Genomic DNA, 19,817 nt, shown 5'->3' on the forward strand with positions numbered 1-19,817 from the left:
GGTTGTATGAAAAACTGAGCAATTTCACCATCATTCTGTTACCAAACTTTGCATTTGCACGGCTCTTTAAGTAAGTGTGTGTTTTTTTTGTATTTTTTTTGTAAAATATTGAGTGGAAATTAAACTACCCTAGTGGAAACTACCCTTCTTAGTCAATGATGAAGAGGACTTCATTTATTCCTCACTCAAAAAAGGTTAGATTCTCACAACTTTTGTCCTTTTGTGTACACAAAGTGTAAAATGTATAGAGTATACTGTAGTTAGTAGTAGTCATCCACTTTTGGGAGCTGACATAAAGGATTTTCTTGTAAGATGAATTTAGAGCTTTTGGCTCTAAGTCATTGCACAACATCAGTGTCTTTCCAGTCACAATTACATTACATTAGCTTAGCATACAACTTTTACATGATACCCATTCACACAGCTGTATATTTACTGAAGCCAAGTGCAGCAGCAGCTGGGAGTTGACCTCTTAACCTTTGGGTTTGGAAGCCTAATACTTACCACTGAACCACACTGCTGGCTGTGTGTCATAATGAATATAACATACCCAGCCTTTTGGGCCAGGTTTTTAGCACTGACTCCAGGCACTGTGTTTTTGCTGCATGACAGCCCACCTACCATAGAAGTACAACCTACAACAGGCACTGCTAAAGGAGAAAAAGCCTGCCAGCATCATGGAGCTCAGTGTGTGCATGTGTCTGTTATACAAGGTGACATCACCCCTGGAGACAGGAAAAGAATCTCAGCTGTCTCTGAGATTGGCCTGGAACTTTGTGTCTTTGTGTCAGTGAGCTAATTTCCATCAGTACTGTTGTTACTACAACAGACAGCACATTATAACGTGCTGACTTGCGCTCCCTTGAAATCTGGGGCTTTTCAAAATGGCGATACACAACCTTGCTCTCTAACCTCTCTATTTGCTTTTTTGTGCCACTCCATTTAACACACACCTTACTGTACCAATTAAAGAACATACATGGACATGCTTGTTAATTCTGCCCCGCCTCCACCCATTTTCTCACCTGGCTGTCACAACCTCTCTTGCTGGGGCCATGCCACATTTAGAAAGCAGGAGGCAGAAACCAGGTGACAACACATCCTGTCAGTGGAGAGTGGTTGAATAGACAAGGCAAATAAATAGACCAGTGGTGTGTGGAGGCTGGTAAGCTGCTGAGACAGGAACTTAAAAGAATCTATGGACACCAGAAACCTTGCACCAAAGAACACTGTAAAGTTATCTGCTGTGAGAGAGGAACAAAGGGTGAGAGTGGCAGGAGAACAGAGAGCAAATCTGACATGGGTCTGCGGCCCCAGCTTGGATATTTACCATTTTAGTGGAGCTGAGGAAGGATAAGAAATTTGAAAGAAGGGACTGTTGATGGATGTCTACACTATGTTTTTAAATAATCCAAGGGTACAGGATGTGTTGTTGTAGCTCAGAGCTTGGTGGTCTTTATAGTAGAAGTTTTTGAAAGCTAAGGGTGGATGGGTCTGTTCACTACCTTTATTGAATTTCTTCCTCCTCTTCCTCACTGCTGATGGTACAGTGAGGTGGCCAGGCAAAAGTCAGAGGAGGATGTTCTTGCTGACATGTAGGATAGGACAGGGGGTGGTGTGGTGGACAGTGCAGACATGTGGATATAGCAGAATATAACAGGCAGACAAACCACAACCAGTAGACAGACGGGAAGCTGAACTCTAGGAAGAGGAAAAGGAGAAAGATGTTATATATTACACTGAGACCACACAACTTTTCATGGTTAAAGAAATGTTCATGTTAGGACAAACCATGCCATCACATTACCTCTTTATCTGGGACTAAGAAGCACGGGTTCTGTTTTTCCAGAATTCAAACAAATATAAGTTATTCAGTTTTTATATCACCAAGCCAGTCTTTTCGTGTCTCTACTGGTAGAGCTTGTCCTGGTTTCAAACAGGTAAAAAGTTGCATATCATCTGCATAGCAATGTAAAATGACACCTCTTGGAAGAACAGAAGAAACGTTTATTGCTCCTTAAGAGTAAGTGAGGTAGCATGGGCAGATGTGTTAGCTGTGAGATGATCTCATGATATTGACATCAGTAGAGCAAGTGGTAGAGCAGGTTTTGCAAATGTACGTGCCCTGAATATATGATTTGTTCCTATGAATAACAATATGTTTGTGCACTGAAAGTGATGTGTTAAAACACATGAGGAAGTCATTTACACCTATTTTTTTGGAGTTCTGAAAAGCTAAGAGTTTCCTTCAAAAAATTAAACATGAGCTGAAACAATGGTAGCATGGCTCATTTAATGTACTCCCATATAACACAGCCTCCTGCACTAGACAATCTTATTTGTTTCTTTCATCCACATGATCTTCAAATTTGGCCACAAAATGGATGAGGAAAAAAAAAAAACAATGTGTACACTATCCTATTGAGAACTCCGACTGGGATGATTAGATCAATGCGGAATGTGGCACAGCAAACAGCTGGTCATGAAAACAGAAAGGCAATGCTCTCTGCTTAGGCTAAACAGCTAGACTGCATCCTGTGATTGCGGCATTGTAGATTTTTATTGTTTCTCTGGGGTTTGATCTACAGGGTCTTAAGGAGGGCGGGGCAGCTGGAACAGGTGCTTGCTCCTAAATCTTACACCCCAGCTGTACTGAAATCGTCCTGAACCCACGTTATGGACGCCCCCGTGGGAATAGATCAGTTCCGTGAGTGTCAGCTCTGCAACTTCCATCAGACCAGGTCATGGAATATGCTGCGTTACCGCATGCCTGCTCCAGGGATCAGCAGGCATTACCAGTGAGTCTCCCTGGCCCCCTCTCACCCGCCTCCCGATCACTGAAACCCCCTTTGAGAGGACTGGACCAGAAACCAAACCAGAAGCTAGCCTGAACACACAACCACAGCAAAAGCAGCTCAAAACGTGTCTCTTGCTCTCCAGCAACAGCAACTGTATTTAAAGGGCCAGTGATTATAGCAGCTGTGGCCTTAGTCGCTGATGGGTTGATCGCATTTATGTCACAGGTGATGCTTGGCCCATTCAAGTTATTGTGTGTCAATCATCTGCACACACCAGTGCAATAAGCCCCAGACCAACAGCTTGACTGAGCATTTTAACTAGATGCTGAAATGGGTGTTGAAGGATGAATATTGTTGTGAAGAATTTATTTTATTGTAAATTTGATAATTCTGAGGAAAGACCAAACGTAACAGAAACTATACGTGGCCAGAACAATACAGATGGCAACTTCAATAACTGAGTGGCTAACAATGGCCATTACAACTGAAAAATCTGAAGTTATTATAGTATGAGCAAAGGTAACCACCGATGCTAAAATAACTCATTATCATTTAAGTTTTTAAGATCCTCAAGTTTGATTGGTACATGAAAAGGTTGTACAAGACATCTAAAGTTGTATTCTTCATTGTAAATGTGGATGGTTTAGAACAAACATCATTCCTTCCCAAGCTCTGTGAAGATAGTATTTAATAGACTTTAACTTTAATAGACTTTAGTATTTAATAGATTTAATAAATATATAGAATATACATGTTTACACATGTATGAAGTCCAGATTAGTATGGTTAGTTCAGGCATATCTGTGAAAGAGAAGTGTTCCAAAAATATATTTGACCTAAAAGAGTGATTGATGTTTTTGTTTATCTTGTATTTTCCATTCACATGTGTATATGTTGGGTAACATCATCAGATTTTAAGTAAATGAGATCAACTCATCTGAATTGTGGGAGGTGTGATCAAAGAGGAAGTTTTAAAGTTTATTTTTAACTTGAGTGTACTTTTATCAGCACAGTTTGCCAATCCAGCATCCCACAATCAGTGTGGTTTGTGCAGCGATATTTTATACTTGTTTATCAAATTCCATTCACATCCTAGATGCCACAGGTCAACAGGTATAATCCAAAATTTGTTTTGGAATTCATCTGACATCTACCTGACCAATACAAATGATGTGTGTCAGTAGAGGACTGCACTTGGTTGTCTTCTCATTCAAGACATTCACAGACATAACTGGGAAAAATAGGAAACACCCATGTTTGGGTGTCTTAAATGCTGCCCTGATGACTGCCTCTAGATGTCACTGGTTAGCTATCTTTCTACAGCTCTACCGCTTAATGTACAGTGTAGATTTTCAATTGCACAAGCCATTGGTTGGCATTAAACATAAAGTCAGACTGATTTATGTTAAAGATCATAAAAATGAAAAGAAACAGGTTGCACTGAATATGAAAAAATATAGTCTTATTTCCATTTCCATGTGTTTTCTTTGGGAACTAAGTATTGCCTTATGTACATACGAAGGCTTTATAATATGAAATCTATTTCTGTAATGAGCTGAATGTATAAGATTGGCACCCATACATTTTCAAGACTACTGGTGTTTGTGAAAGGTAATCATAATTATCTACTCATACATCTACAATTTTACCTTTCTTTAAAATACAGAAGAATCAATGCCACTTACTATCTTTCTAACACTTATATACATGAATTAAAAATGTAAGTATATAAAACTTTAAGGGACAATGGAGTCCCACATGTATTCAGATCCCCAGAATTACCTTTTTGAAGCGTTATGATTGTTCCAATGTTCATGTCAAATGTAAAACAGCCCTCTATAGACGATGTAGATGTACTGCACTAAATATTCGGCATGATGGTGCATTGAAACAGTTGTTAAACACAGCATAGCTTCAGTAGCACCAAATGATGTCACTATTGAAATGGAACTTTAGTTCTGTTTATTGTTTGAGTGAATAAACAATGACTAAATACATCAGCAAAAAATTACAGAGTAAAAGCCTGAAGTTACATCATCAATCGTCATGTATGTATGTGTATTGTGAAATACACACATACATGTTAATATGTTAAAATGGAATTGCAAAATTAAAGTAATAAGGTATTTTAAAAAATTGCAGTTTTGTGAACTATCACTTCCTGCGAGCGTACACGCTTATTCGCAGAAATAACGCAGCAGTAGGAAGGCTTATGAAAGCGTGACTTTTTCAGGAGGATGAGATTTAGGCCACAGACGACACATCACTCCTCAGCGCAGCAGTGACTCAGTGAAACCTCCCCCAGCGCTTTGTCCCCCTGTTTACAGGAGCGACCACGCTGCCGCGGCGCTCTCAGTGCTCAGTGACTGACTGAAGGGAGAGGGAGTCTCTTTGACAGTCTCCATCTGCCGCGAGCACATCCAAATCATAAATCCCTCATTTCCTCCTAGCACCCTCGGCCACGGGGGATTTCGCTGAGGCTTCAGATGTCACAACGCACACACGTGTTGAAGGGTGGCTGCTAACCAAGGCCCAGGGGCTCAGTTCACTGTGGAGATGAAACACTCATGTTAAGTCTGATGATAGCATTAAATGTTATGAAGTGTGCGTGGAGAGTGTGTCTTTGTCATAAAGGACAGCGTGGTGTTCAGGGAGAATGGGGCTCTGGAATATGTACATGCCTGCTTCGCTATGAGGTGAAAGACAGTATTTATGAGTGCTGTGAAGGCCCAGAACCCTCCGTCTCCCAATTCTCCCAACTGCCGCCCACCCACTCCACCCACCGCCACAGCAGGGCTGACCTTCACTCCAAGCCCCAGATCACAACACCCACGTCCACCACGGGTCCCCTTCCACCCCCCCAGACCAGCCTCAGAGCACAGCACCCCCACGCTGTCCCCCCACCCCTCAGCCGGCGGCAGGATCTGTACCGCGGAGCTAACCCGCTGCCTCCCTCCGACGCCGACGCTCGAGGAGCGAGCGAGCCCGCCCGGGGCTCCGACGCCACTCTGAGCCTTACGTAACCTTTCCCCTCCTCCCCTCCCGCCCGCAAACGCCGGCCTGTCGGATGGCATTAAACACAGAGTAATGTAATCCCCTGGGGGGCTTGTCTCATAGGCTCAGTTGGCCGCGGCCTGCTTGTTACGTACAGCATGAATACATTGAGGGGCCAAAGCCGCGCATAGGCGGAGTGCTGAAAAGAGCAGTGAGAGGGCCTGGGTCCTATCCCCTGCTTTTTTTTTTTTCTTTTTGCAGGCCTGCCTCTGCTGACTTCACCAAACTGGGCCCGGCCTCCTTTCAGCGCAGGGCGACAGAGGAGGCAGCAGCATCCGTCACAGCAGATGAAAGAGAGCGAGGAAGGGATTGGCAAAGAGAGGGAAATAGAGGTCGGCGGAAGAGAGAGGGAGGGAGAGTGAGGTCCACAGAAGAAGGGGGGTGAGGGTGAATGAAAGAGAAGGGAGAGGAGGAGAAGTGCAGGGGAGTGGAGAGAGAGATAGAGGGAGCTACAGCGTGGAGACCGAAGGAGGCTGCGCCAGAGAAAGGCACTGTGATAGAGGTGGAGGTCACACTGTTGGAAACAGTGCTTTGGGAGAGAGCTGCAGTTACGTAACAGAGGCACTCCAAAATGCCAGGCATTTTTAATTACTCCTGACATCATTATGATCGAAAGAAACAGAATCAATCATCCACAGACCTTTCCTGTGCATCACTCAGAGCCTGTGCACGACTAAACACACACACACACAAACACACACACACATTAAAGCACTCCCACTATGCTTTGTTGATCCAGCACATGCATACACACACTCACCCATAACACATTCACAGAAATGTCCACCCATTATCAACACAAACAAACTTCTCCATGCCCTTAGCACCTCCCACCAGCCTCACACAGCCATTCGTGCCTCCGTGCCACAGTCTTATGATGGTCATAAACTCACATCACCACAAATAATTTTTCTCTTTCAAAGTCTCAGAGGGCTTCAGCAAATACACAGTCCTCCTGCTGGCTTTCTCTGGGGCTCTGCGCTGAACCAAAAAAAGGCACTGGTAGGAGGAAGAGAGAGACAGGGAGCGAGGGAGAGAGTCGTGAGGTAGGGGAAGGCGGTGGGGAGGTGGGCGTGACTGGCATGTACTGGCATTTATTGCCTGCCGCCCATGTGACATTTACTGTCACCCACAATAATCATGGGAAAGCTTTCATCAAGGGCCTTCCCTAGCCGACCGCCCACACAGCGGCTGGGCCCTGCAGGAGGGGAAGGAGAGGGAAGCTCTTTGAGCACAACGCAGGACGTCAGTGACCCCTTTCAAAAACAGAGGGTCGCACAAGCTACTAACCTTAAAGAGTCCCTCTCCCCACAACACAACTGGAGAAGGAGGAAGAGGCCCTCATAAACAGGGTGGGCTGCTGCAGCCTGCAAATTGATGGAATCCCCTGCCAGTCAGAGCTGTGTAGTTATACGCTGCTTAATGAGTTAATTAGACTCCCTGGTACAGCTGCTTTGAAATGGCCATTTTCATTGGCGTTCGTGCTGTGGCTACATGCACGTCACATAATGCGGCCCTGGAGCTACTGTGAATCTTTCAGGCTCTGGATCTGGAGCAGATCAAAAAATAAGACTGAAACACATGATGCAATAATCTGAAGTCAGCTGCAAGGGAAAACCTTAATCACCTACTTCAGTCTTTGATGCTAAACTTCTCAATTGCATTTGATGATTTTGTAGGTCATACAGCACCAGCTTTAGCAATAAGAAGGTATTTGGCAAATACATATTAATATTTAGACTGTCATTGCTCTGAACCATGTTTTCGTATTTACAAAGACACAGCTTAGATGTGGTTTTCTCCTTGCCCCTGCTGTGCTTTCAGATTGTAAATTGATTTCCCAATTTCGGGTTGCGTGATATCGCCTTTTGCCTTTACACATCTTTGAATCTGAGTAACTTCCTGTTTTGTAAGAGCCCCATCTCTGATTCAGTGTTTCCTGTGAGAAGTGCACCACTCCAAGGGCGCGGGGTATGTTGCGCTAATTAATTGGTGACATTTGTGATGATGAGCCTGCTCTCATTCAGCTCAAAGGGTTGTAAAAAACCTCGCCGTGAGGTTGCTCGGGATTGGTGGGGCTGACGGCTGGTTTTCACGTCTCACCTCACAGCTAAGGACAACGGGCATTGCGTTTGGCGTCATCTGGAGACAGACAACACAATGCCGAGACCTTTGTGCTGCTGTTGATGTCCCACATTTCCAACTTCAACTGGCACGTCTGGTGATTCAAGTTTGCTGAAAGTGCAGTGGGTTAAGAAGTCCTTTCAAATGCATGGAACCAGGAGACTATAACTAGACACCTCAGTAAAACGGTATCAACAAAGAACAGACTGGACTCTTTTCAGACCTATGTGCATTATGCAAGTAATCCTTTATCACCAGAACTTAGAATGCAACATTACCACAGATATGCCAGGGGTGCTATTTATTTGACAAACGCTAACAGACACCCACACGACAGAGCCCGGCACAATCTTACATAAACACGCACAGAGACACACATACGCACACAAACAGACTATGTGTAGCAAATCTCATGGTTGAGTTGGCCTCCTGTGGCTGTGAAGCGCAGTTCAGGGCGACGCAGGCCTGCATGCACATTAAGCCGCGGCGTAGTCTATCGACTGCGCCATCTCATTCCACTGGCCCTGACGTGCTCCCTGATCATGGTCCCGGGCCTGTTTGTCTTGTTCCAGCCCACATTTGAAAGTGCTCCCACTCAATTATATTTCTGGCCCTGAATCTGATGTCCTACTTGCCGTGCATAAATACCGGTGTCTTGATACACAAATGCTTTTTAAGCAAGCTTTTCAACCACACCTACAGACAAACCAAGTGACTAAATACCACAGCAGCGCTAGTTCATTCAGCATCGTCACTGTACGTTGTATATTGTGGAGGGATAAAATGCAAAACATTATAAGCAGATATCAGCTGTTTTAAATCACTGTACCTCTGATGTCTTTACCTCTCTTTGTCTTTGTCTGTCTTTAAGTATTCATGTGTAGTAAATAGTTAAAAATATGTCTTTTTATTCTATGATATATGCATGAAAACCTTTAAAATGTACTTTCATATTGGTTCACCAGAAGCCCCCACTACCCAAACCAAGCTCCTGTTATATGAGCAGTAATTAGGGTATGTAACTCAGGATAAGTGTCTTTGTGGAAAATAAAGAATAACTGGAGGTGTGTCCATGGGAAAAAAGGGAAGTTGGTCCAAAGAGTATGGATGAGTAATATGGTTTTGGTGGCATCAAGAAAAAACAAAGATACACCAAGCAAAGTAAGGTTTATTATTTTTAATCATTTCAACTAGCTACAAAATGTCAACCACTTCACAAACTTGACAGGAAACAGAAGGAGATTTTAATATTACATGCGTTGAGGACATTGATCTCACAGTTTAACCTATGTATCATTCGGTTCAGTTGTTTATTTCATCGTCTTGTTCTAACTACTCAGCGATTTGGTGTGCATAGCTCTAAGTACAGAAGCAACAAAAAAGGAAAAAAAAATCAGTTTGTATTTTTTTCGTTCAGGAATATTTTTCACCGATAACAAACCACACGGGGAGAGTAAACTAACGAGATACAGTCTTCTTAAAAAAGTAACGTCTTTCAGAAATATGCGCCATTGTTTTATATTGCAGTCATTTTCATCATTAAGAGCATCCAGACCCTATAATACAGTACACAACCAGTCCCCACCTTTCAACATTTATTCAATATCTTCATTGAGCTGCATATTCGTTTAGAAAACAGATCATTTTTTGTGCTACAGCCACATTGTTTTTATCAATGATTACTTGTTCTCCTTAGATCACTTCAGTATTAATGTACAAGGATGGTCACAGTCTGTAAATGTATATTGACAGAAATACCAGGAGTATGAGACTCTCAACTGTGTCCTAACACTGAGCATGCGTTTGTCAACTTGCTACTGCCATGTCAGATCTTCTTTTTTTTTTTTTGTAAATGAATTTTATGTATGATTCTAAACTCTATTTTTAGTCATGCATAATACACAAATCACATCACTTGAATTGCAATGTCTATTACAGTTGCAGTCTAGTTGCACGTTGTCTAAACATGAACTCAGAAATGGCTTGATGAGGAAAAAGAAGTCAAGGACAGCGATTGTAAGTGCTTTTCAGTTTAGTATCTTTTTTCTTTCTCTTTTGCATTTGTCATTACAACATCAAAAAATAAGGAGCACGGCAGTAGCCTAAAGGAATGACACAGTTTTACTAAGACGATACTGAAATACTGGAAAGGAAAAACAAGTTTGGCATTCCTACAATAGATGTCATCCAGCAAAGATATACTGTATATATATAATATATATATATAATATATATATATAAAAAAAGAGAACGAAAACTTCACAAGTGAGCTAGAGCCATTGAGTCAGCACTATATACAACCTTTGGAAAGGAAGATACGGAGTCAAATAAAACCCTTGTACAAGGACTATCATTAAAAAGCCGACAGACGACACAGAACAACATTTACAATGGGGGAGGGTTTGATATGTGCATGTGTGCAAACCGAGTAGGTAAATACCATGATAAAAGCATGTTCACACCATCCCAGGAACAGTGCGGAGAATAAAAGGATGCCTTTCTGGAGCTTAGCCACTTCCCAGCATCTTCGTGGCCCGCTGGTTGGCTTCATCAATCCTGGTTTTGTTGGAATCGGCCTGTAGGGGGAGGGAGAGTAGAATATAAAATTAGGTACAATAACACAGAAGCATTGTTTTCTTGGCACCATTTTACATTTTATCAATGTATATGGCTGAATGTTTACTGAAGCAAAATAAGAGCCTTGATCAAGGGTACAATAGCAATGCCCCATCTGCAAATTCAACCTGCAACCTTTGGCTTACAAGCCCAACTCATTAACTGCCTTGTCTGAAAAGCCATTTGTTTTGAAAATGAGGCCTTCACCAAACAGAACCTAGCTGGCAGAAAAAGCCAACAGCGCCTGACGCTGCAAAATAAGAGAACGGTTCAGCTGTCATGGTGACCGCATCACCGGCAGGCTGCCAGGTCCTGACCAACGGGCCCTCTGAACTCCCACCCCTCGCACACCCCCCCTTTTTTACCTTCTCCATGATCCTGTCAATCTGGCGGTTCTGGGTGTCGATCTCGTTGCCCATGTCCAGGGCCATGTGGCGCAGGTTGCCGATGATCCCGCCCACCTGCTCCAGGTTCTCGTCCATCTCGTTTTCCCGAGCGTCATCCGTTACCCTGCGGAGACACAGAGAGCAGACAGACCGTGGGCGCCGTGCCAGCGGAGGGAGGGAAGGAGGGAGGGAGGGAGAGAGAGATGGAGAAAGTGTGGAGGAGAGCGAGTTAATCCTCCCTGTCACAGCCCAGCAGGGGGCCGTGCTGGGACCGAAGCTCAGAAGATTAGGTAAGGTACACTGCAGGCCCCTGAAGCTACACCTTGCGTTTCTGTGCCCCGATCCCTCGCACATCTCTCACGGGCTGAGAATCCAATCACAAATACTTTTTTTCCCCTCCCCATTGTTAACATATTAGCTGCTCGAAATGAACAATCCCTCGGCTGTAATCTACCTAAACCAACCCTGACGCTAATAATAAACAGTAATCCCGCCCTTGGTGGTTCAGTGCGCACTGGTTTAAAGAGTGTAATGCACAGAGGCAAGGCTGGATTCGTCCTAGCATTTCTGTGCAGCGTGTTCGCCCGCTGTTTGAAACGTATCGGATAGCGACGCCAACTGTCCTCATCCGCCTCTGAGGTTGAGGGATGACGTCTGCGTGTGGCAACCCATGACCTCAGCGTCCCGCACTGAGGGGGCATTTCTGTTGTCATTACGGTAGCCCTGCCACAATGTCATTGTCATTTGCCTGAGGTACACATGTCAATGCCCAAAACAGCAAGAGATAAAACTGAAGCACGCCATTTTAATATCCTGGAGGACAAAAAGGCACATCTTTGCCAGCAGTAAATATGACTGAGCAGGTTAACCTAGGCAATGGAACTTTCCCGTTTTGTTCAGCCCCAAGGTTCAGTCATTAGGACGGTTGTGACTCGTGTGACTTAGTCCACTGAGTCCATTTTTTTGCAATGGGTAGAAATGTGATTTCTTTCTCCACTCTGCCACCAAGACCTTTTTTTTTCTTTACATTTACCTCAGCAGCTCTTAAAAACCGGGAAGTGGGACCAATGCTCCACGGTCCGAACAAGCCTGTTGTGCCCTGCCCTAATCTGACCGAGCAGCCACCTCACGTGTGTACCTGTGTATACATCCACCCCAACTTGTGTACACTAGTCCCTAGTCTGCATATAGACATGCATCTCACACTCACACCAACCTGCACCTCAACTTTGTATACAGCTTTGCTCTTACCTCATATTACCCCTCATCTTCATATGGAGACCCACACACTCACGTGTATATACAATTCAGACTGCCTCTCATCGTTATGTATAGAACCCCCTACACACCTGCATATATGGCAGACTTATCTGAATATAGTGATCCCCTCATATACCTATATATATAGTAGAGACTGTCCCTCATCTGCATACAGACACCTCCCTTATCCACGTATACAGACCCCCACATCTACATATGAAGACCCCCCCCCCCACACACACACACACACGCGTGCCCATACACATACATACACCTGCACACATAGACCCCCCCACCTCACCTGCGGATGAAACCTCCGCTGATGGCCATCTGTTCGCGTTCGTCCACGACGCGGGCGGGCTGGCTGGCCACCACTCCATCCTGGTTGTTTCCCCAGGCCTTCTTGTAGGCATCACTGCCCTTGAGTCTGCACACAGGGAGGACAGTGAGAGCCTGCCCCCCCCAGCCACGCCCCTGCACCCACAGCTAGCTAGCCTATAGACTACTGGGCCAGCAAACCAAGGGACTGCATTATTAGGCAGATGAGATTTATCAATTCATTCATTGGTTTATTTTTGCATGATGATCAATAAATTATATATCATACCATATACGATACTAAAGCAAGGCCTACAGGCTTAGATAAAAGCGCTAAATGCAAAATGTCCTTCTTAGACACACAAAAAGTTTGCAACACAGACAGAGAGATGAATTCAAGGACATTTTCCTCCCCTGCAATAACTCTTTCCAATTGGACTGTGACAAAAAACACAAAGGACAGGTTGTGGCGGACAGACAACACAGAGTGACAGGACTGCCACACGTAGTGTTCGCGCCACGTCATCGGGGACGTTCGCAAATAACTGGAAAGAAAACGAACGGGGTGAAATCCAACTGAGTCACAGATCAAGTTCTGCCGCTTTTCAATAGCACTTTCGAAAATGGAATTAATTTTCTTTCTCAAGGACTATCACTTGTCTCTCTCGGTAATATATGTGCATTGATTAGCAAAAATGTATCCTTGAATAAACCACAAGGAGAGTTGCCTGCGTATTGGGGTCGAGGGGCAGGGAGAACTCAAGGATCGCGTATTCAGAATAAAGAGGCAGGTAGGGCACTCAAGTTCTTTAACCAAAGCGTGGGAGCTACAAGCAGCTTTGCTAGTAGCTATTCACTCACTACTGCTGTTCATTTCCCATAGCCTTTTTTTTGTTTTTGGCACAATATTAGGGTAAAAGATTCTACCAAGAAGTTCTTGAACCATTTGATTCTGGTCTGCACTTTTTTGGTGAATACTGAACTCTGAACTGAATTTGTAAAAAAGTAACAATTGTGTTTAATAGTGAATCAAAGTTAGGGGCAAATGCTGATTGAGGTGTTGAAAAGCAGACTGATTATGTGATTACTTCTACTTAAAAACCATTCATCCTCCATTATTACCTAAGAGACACTGAGGACCAAAGGGATGCTGAGGATCAATATTCAATTTGTGGTATTCTCTTCAAGTTGTTGCCAAAATGCTTTTGCCATTAGAGATACTTTCTCTTCCTTTAGTTCAACTGCACAACCATGGTACATCGTGTTGTGTAACAACTTGTTTACAGTATTTTAAGTAACGTGAAGAATACAGAATTAAATGAGATGTGAGTGAAGGAGAGGGTGAAACTCTACATGATGTTCCTGTCTCACAGGAAAAGTTTTTGCTCTGAACAATCCGGTTTCAAAATATGTTTAAAAGTGTAAATGGGAGACAAGAATCAAAAGAGTTTTGAGCTATTCTCTCTTGCACTCTCTGGCACAGGAAACAATGCCTGTGGTGCAGACTTAGCCTGTGCAGCTTTCAAAACGAAGTGCTTCGCTTTTATAAAAGCCAAACCCTTCAAAACGGAGAGACTGAGGCATGCTTCCAGTGGACCATTTCAGTGCAGCTTTGCACGGAGCCATTTCATCTCTATTGTTTCGCTCCTTCCATCCGTTTCCAAATGCGGCGCGCTAACCTTGGAGTCTGGGAATGTCTAAAAATGGTGAAATCTCCCGCTGTAGATTTATTTATAGAAATAGACTGAGGCTAAGATTCGCTCAGCTTCTCTTTCAGCACAAAGTCATGGGCATTTATTTTCTAACTCTGAACAGCGGGGCACGCTTTCTCCAGTAACAGTCGACAGGGAGGCTGGCAACCGCTCGCATACATGCATGTATATATTCTGTGGAATTATTCCTTTTTATCTTGCCTGTTTATTGGCAATGTAACTATTGTCTATACCCTGCTTTCACAAAACAATCTATGTGTTTATAAGCAATTACAGCACTATAGTCCCAGTAGAGAATATTGTACAGTAGTTTTAGATGTGAATTTTCCCTCATTCTTGCTTTTCTCTGTGTACTAGTTTCTGAAAGGTGATTTCTTTTTTCTTTCAATGACAAGATGAGACAGTGGATAGGAGTGTGTGTGAATGTCGCCAAAACTGCCCTTTGGTTGTCATGACTATGGGATGTTGCCCCACTAAGACGGTGATATGGAGGAATTACTAATGATGGCCAGAAAGGCCTAAATCCTTCAAACAGCAACAGCTGGCTTCTGGTAACTGTAACTATTGGAATAATGAGCCTTATTTATGCCTGTCAGCTCACTGCAACACCAACAAGATTCACCTTGCCATTGGACACTGAGACTGCAAGAGAGATACCACACAGCCCTCATTACCTACCTCTGCCATTTACAAAGCCAGCAAACCTATGCACACATTTACTGCATGCATTTATTTATGTTTTATTTACTTATTCTGGTTTTATATCTTGTAATATTTCTTAGGGGAATGATTTGGTTTAAATTTAGAATCAGTGCTGCTTTGATACTGGTTGTGTTCTGACTGGTAAATTTGATTCAGTTTTTCACCATTTCCCCTTGACGGCATTAAAATTGGTTGAGGGTGAGTACATGAGAGCTGTGGGTACCAGCTGAGGCTTGGATGTGGAACAATCCACACGAGGGACAATTATGTTAGCACACAAACCACTGCATGGAGGAACACCCCACTGTATCTGATCTGCCTAACCTACAGCGCACTTCATTAACACAAATCTGGAACAACACGCAAGAGCCACGGGACTGCACAGGCAGCCTTCATCTTGGGTGTTCTTCCAGAGGGTCACTTGAATTGCAAAATTCTGTACCGCGAGGATATGTCTTTCATGAAATAAAAACTTAAAAAAGGTTAATCATTGACATCATTATTTTACAGTCAGATCATTTTCATAACCATCATCATTTCAGCCACCATCATAATCATCATCATCATTCTCATCATCATCATCATCATCATCATCAGCATGAGCATGCATAACATTCAAGGGCTGTGCTATCCAGTCGTTCATGTCATGACAGTGATGGATGTGCAATCAAAGGAAAACACACATTGGCTGTGTTTGGCTCTAAACATACCTGATATGTTTCCTGTTTTATATTAATGTGCATGGAGGATCAGTGTAAAAAATAACTGTATTTGACATTATGAATGATTTAGTTGTAGTTACCGATTGAATGCTTTTTATAGTAACTGTTTCAAGAACAAAATGGTGTTAATTTGTGAAAAAAGTATTTATATACTTACTATATCCTACAGTATGTAAGCATGCATGGTCACTCATGTCAAAGTGTTCCAGATTTAGCCCTGTGATATGTATACAAGCAAATATACACTGTGCTGGTGTCAAATAAAAGTGGTACTTTCATGCTGTAGAGTTGATAACAACATAACATTATGGTCACAGAGGCAAGGCCAAATATACTCTGGTAACAAGAACATTTAATGTGACTCAGATGCTGCGATACGGCAACACTGAAAACAACCTTGGCTAAATGAAAATTATAACACTGAAAGGCAAAACTCATGTCAAAGGTCTTAGGTGGAGTAGTGGTCTTTGTCGGGGGTAATATGTGAACTGGTAAAATAGCTAACAATGGCTCTGAAAGCCTGACACTGTAGTCCATGCAAAGGAATACTGCCACTGCATTGGAACCTAGGAATGAAAACAGCTCAGAGCAAAGGAGATACACGTATCCTTAACATTAATCCTGATAACAGACCTGATTGCCCCATGTGAATCCCGAATGAAATGAGGGCACCTGTGAATAAAGCTCTGCGTTTGTGTGCGTGTAGTGTTTTGTTTTTTTTGTTCTCAGCTGGCCAGCTCTTCTCCTAAGATGGGGGAGGCAGTGTGTTTGCACCACTGGTGGAGGCTGTGCTGGTGACGCGGGCGGTGAGGCGGGCGGAGTGATTTGAGCGCTCGGTGTGCGGTTGGGCGCCATGCTGTCCCGCACCCTGCTCGCCGGGAGGTTCATGCGCGCCCAGAGCCCCGTGTTTCGACACATTCCCCGCGGGGGGGGGGAGCCACGATCCGCACGACACTGGATGCCCCGTCCACATAGGTGAGGGGACAAGCAATCTGCGACCAAATCAGGTCACCCCAAAGACAAATGCTCAAAGGTAGTCCACAGGCAGAGCCCTCAACACGTGCCTTAACGAATGACATTACTTACAGATATACACGTGTTGAGTTAAGTGCACCTTATACATCAGTTTTGAACACCCCTGCACGTTGGCCAATGGCCTACTTTAAGACTCCCAATTGGAAACGAATGTGGACTACCGTGGAAACGTTCCATGGACTACCCACCCAACCCCCCTGAACGTGCGGATCAGGTGTGGATGTGGAAACACTGCCGGGCCCGACCTGTGGATCACTGCAGCATGCCAGACGTAGAATCGCATCGCCCGCGGGCCGCGCTAGACCTGCAGCTGAGGCTATGGGATGGGTGCGTCTGCGCGCGTGAGCATGTATTCCGCATGCCTCATGCTCATCCTGTCTTGCCCCTGGCAGGCCGAGGATCGAGGTGGGGAGGGGGGCGGGCAGGGGGATGGGGGCTCGGCTACTGCTGGGGCGGGCTGGGCACTGTGACTGTTACTCATTTGCTATTGTTTTTTTTGGTTGTTTTTTTTTGGCAGGCAGGCAGGCAGGCAAGCAGCACCTACTTGTTACATGGACAGGAACAAAGACCACAGAATTTTCCTAGATCGGTCAAATTCTTTTCTGCTTCCTTCATGTCCTTATTGATTTGGTCCATTCCTTCCTCGATGCGCTCCAGTTGCTCTGATTAAACACAAGCATTTTATCCCCCACAGAATGAAGCACGTGAGAAGGAAAGAAAGAAAGAAAGAAGGAAAGAAAGAAGAGACAAAGAAGAGAAGACAAAAAACTTCAGACATTCACTGTGACAAAAGGAAAAAAGAAACAAAAGAAACTTGGACGCCACCACATACGCAAGAGCCTGGGGCTCGTTCCCAGTACCTACTTGTTACAAGGACATATGAAAAGGCCACAGCATTTCCCTAAATCTTTTAAATTTTTCTCGGCCTCCTTCATGTCTTGGTTGATATGGTTCATGCCATCTTCAACACGATCGAGTTGTTCTGGTCAGGACAAAGGGATGACAGCAGTGGAATGAATTTTTGTTGGCTCTTAGGACAGAGGTGTGAGCAATGAGAGCACTGTACTACATAAGACAAACTACAGACGCATATAAAGAGGGTGGATGCATTAGTATGGTATGATGCAATGTAGGGCCCTGCCTTTTTTTTAAAAAAAGAAAAACAGCCACACATATTGAATCCTTCTTGACTGTTCATCATAAGACTGCCTGCCGTAATACATTCAAGCCTTATGACATCATGGAATTGTCAGAGTGTTTAAAAAAGTAAAACTAGAGCAAAAAGAAAGTGGGAGAGGTGAGGCTGAAGTGCAGTTGTTCTGGCCCTCCCCTGGCAGTGAGAGTTTTCTGGCTGTGTGTGCTGTGAAGGTCACAGCAGGTGGGTGGCTCGATAGTCAGACTTTAATTACATGCCGAGAGGAATGAAAGTGAGCCGTGACTGGAGCGCCGGGTCGCTGTGTGGTGGGGGTACCACCCCACCACAAACCCAGGAGACCCTAAATTAAGCTCCTTTCTTTGTCTCCTTTCAAACTAAAGCTCAAGGTGTGTTTGTGTATGTGTGTGCATGAATGTGTGCATGTGTGTATGTATGTGTAAATATGGATGTGTGTGTGTGTGTCTGTGTGTTTGAGTGCATGTGGTGTGTGCGTGTGTGTGTGTGTGTGTGTGTGTGTGTGTGTGTGTGTGTGCAAGAGATGGATGACAGCTCATGAGGTGGAGGAGGCAGAGTGACTCTGAGTGGAGCAACTAGATCTGCTTTTGGGAGGGAAATGACCTTTGTTTTTTCACCAAGGGAGGCTGAGGGAGCTGTGTGGGGTGTGAGGGGGTAAGAAAGGGGGACAGGAGAGGGGGTGTGGGAAGGAGGGGGGCAAAAGCTTGTTACTTTTGAAAGAATTTGTAAAATCCCTGGGGTGTAGCAACATGCGGCTTGCCTATGTACAGCGCAGTAACACAGAGCAGTGAATAAAAAATAAGGCAGCAGCAGTGAGAAGATGGGGGAGAAAAAGGATGGATCTGCTCAGCCTCTGGGATCAATCCGTTTTCTACGACCTCTGATTTCATTTTGACATTCCACACTCCCACTCTCGTGGTTCTGAGAGCCAGTGGGGCGCTCTGTTCTTGTCGTCGGCCCAGTACAGACAGTACCAGTCGGGGTCACCATGAGACACAGCTAATTGGCCTTCGGACAGTAATCCTAGAGGACGGGGTGACTGGAGAGTGGAGGGAACATGGCGGTTATGACGATATCTCTTCAGTGCCTCCATGACTTGCCATTCTGCAGTCCCAGGTGGGGTCCCAGGGAGGAGCCCTGCACTTCAGCCTTGGACACACAGACCACACAGAGTGCTGTGCTACAGCTAACACCTCCGTCAGGACCAGCTGCATCCCTTTTCCATTGCAAATGTAACTGACATGGGCTTAATGATTGTTCTTCAAAATAAATGTGAGCCTCTGCTTCCCAAAGCACCCTGGCTGGTTCAGGGTAGCTGAATAAAACATTTTTTGTGCAAATTCTGTGTTGGGAAAACTGAGCTTGTAGCTTTAGACAACTGAACAACTGGGCGGCAGTGTAGCATAGTGGTTAAGGAGCAGGACTCGTAACCGAAAGGTTGCCGGTTCAATCCCCGCTGGGACACTGCTGCTGTACCCTTGGGCAAGGTACTTAACCCCCAATTGCCTCAGTAAATATCCAGCTGTATAAATGGATAACATTGTAAAGAACTGTAACCTATGTAAGTCGCTTTGGATAAAAGCGTCTGCTAAATGAATAAATGTAAATGAACAAAACAGACCTTCCCACTTCTGACTGTTATGTAAGAAACCTTGTAAAAAAGCATTTAGAGGTATGCTTCCTTTTTGGAATACCTACATATCCTCAAAAGGCAACACTTCTTAGTTGTGATGTTTATTTGCATGGACAGTTCACATATTTTAGCACATTTTAATGCTAGACTTTTATTGCTTGAAAACCAATGAATCCTCCATCCACTTCAGCACATATCAACTTCACTGTGGACCTGTGCAAGGTAAGTCAACCTCTGATCAGTACAGAGGCCCGATTACAGCCTGTTCTGTTTCAGCCAAGCCAGG

At 44.2% G+C, this 19,817-nt stretch overlaps 1 protein-coding gene across 2 annotated transcripts in view; it reads right to left on the minus strand.

Annotated features, from left to right (window-relative positions):
• Positions 1–9,811: 9,811 nt before the first annotated feature.
• LOC118791890 (synaptosomal-associated protein 25) overlaps positions 9,812–19,817 on the minus strand; it is a 46,197-nt gene continuing 36,191 nt past the window's right edge. Inside the window, exons 5-8 of one of the 2 annotated variants that reach the window (XM_036549388.1) lie at positions 17,592–17,709; positions 12,540–12,665; positions 10,958–11,102; positions 9,812–10,552 (exon numbers count right to left, since the gene is read on the minus strand). In XM_036549388.1, coding sequence (XP_036405281.1) covers positions 10,484–10,552; positions 10,958–11,102; positions 12,540–12,665; positions 17,592–17,709 — 458 coding nt within the window. In that variant the 3' untranslated portion in view covers positions 9,812–10,483. Of the gene's footprint in view, positions 10,553–10,957; positions 11,103–12,539; positions 12,666–17,271; positions 17,390–17,591; positions 17,710–19,817 lie in introns of both variants that reach the window. The other variant, XM_036549387.1, reaches the window with a different exon arrangement.

The sequence above is a fragment of the Megalops cyprinoides genome, chromosome 17, assembly GCF_013368585.1.
Source record: "Megalops cyprinoides isolate fMegCyp1 chromosome 17, fMegCyp1.pri, whole genome shotgun sequence".
Lineage (NCBI taxonomy): Eukaryota > Metazoa > Chordata > Actinopteri > Elopiformes > Megalopidae > Megalops > Megalops cyprinoides.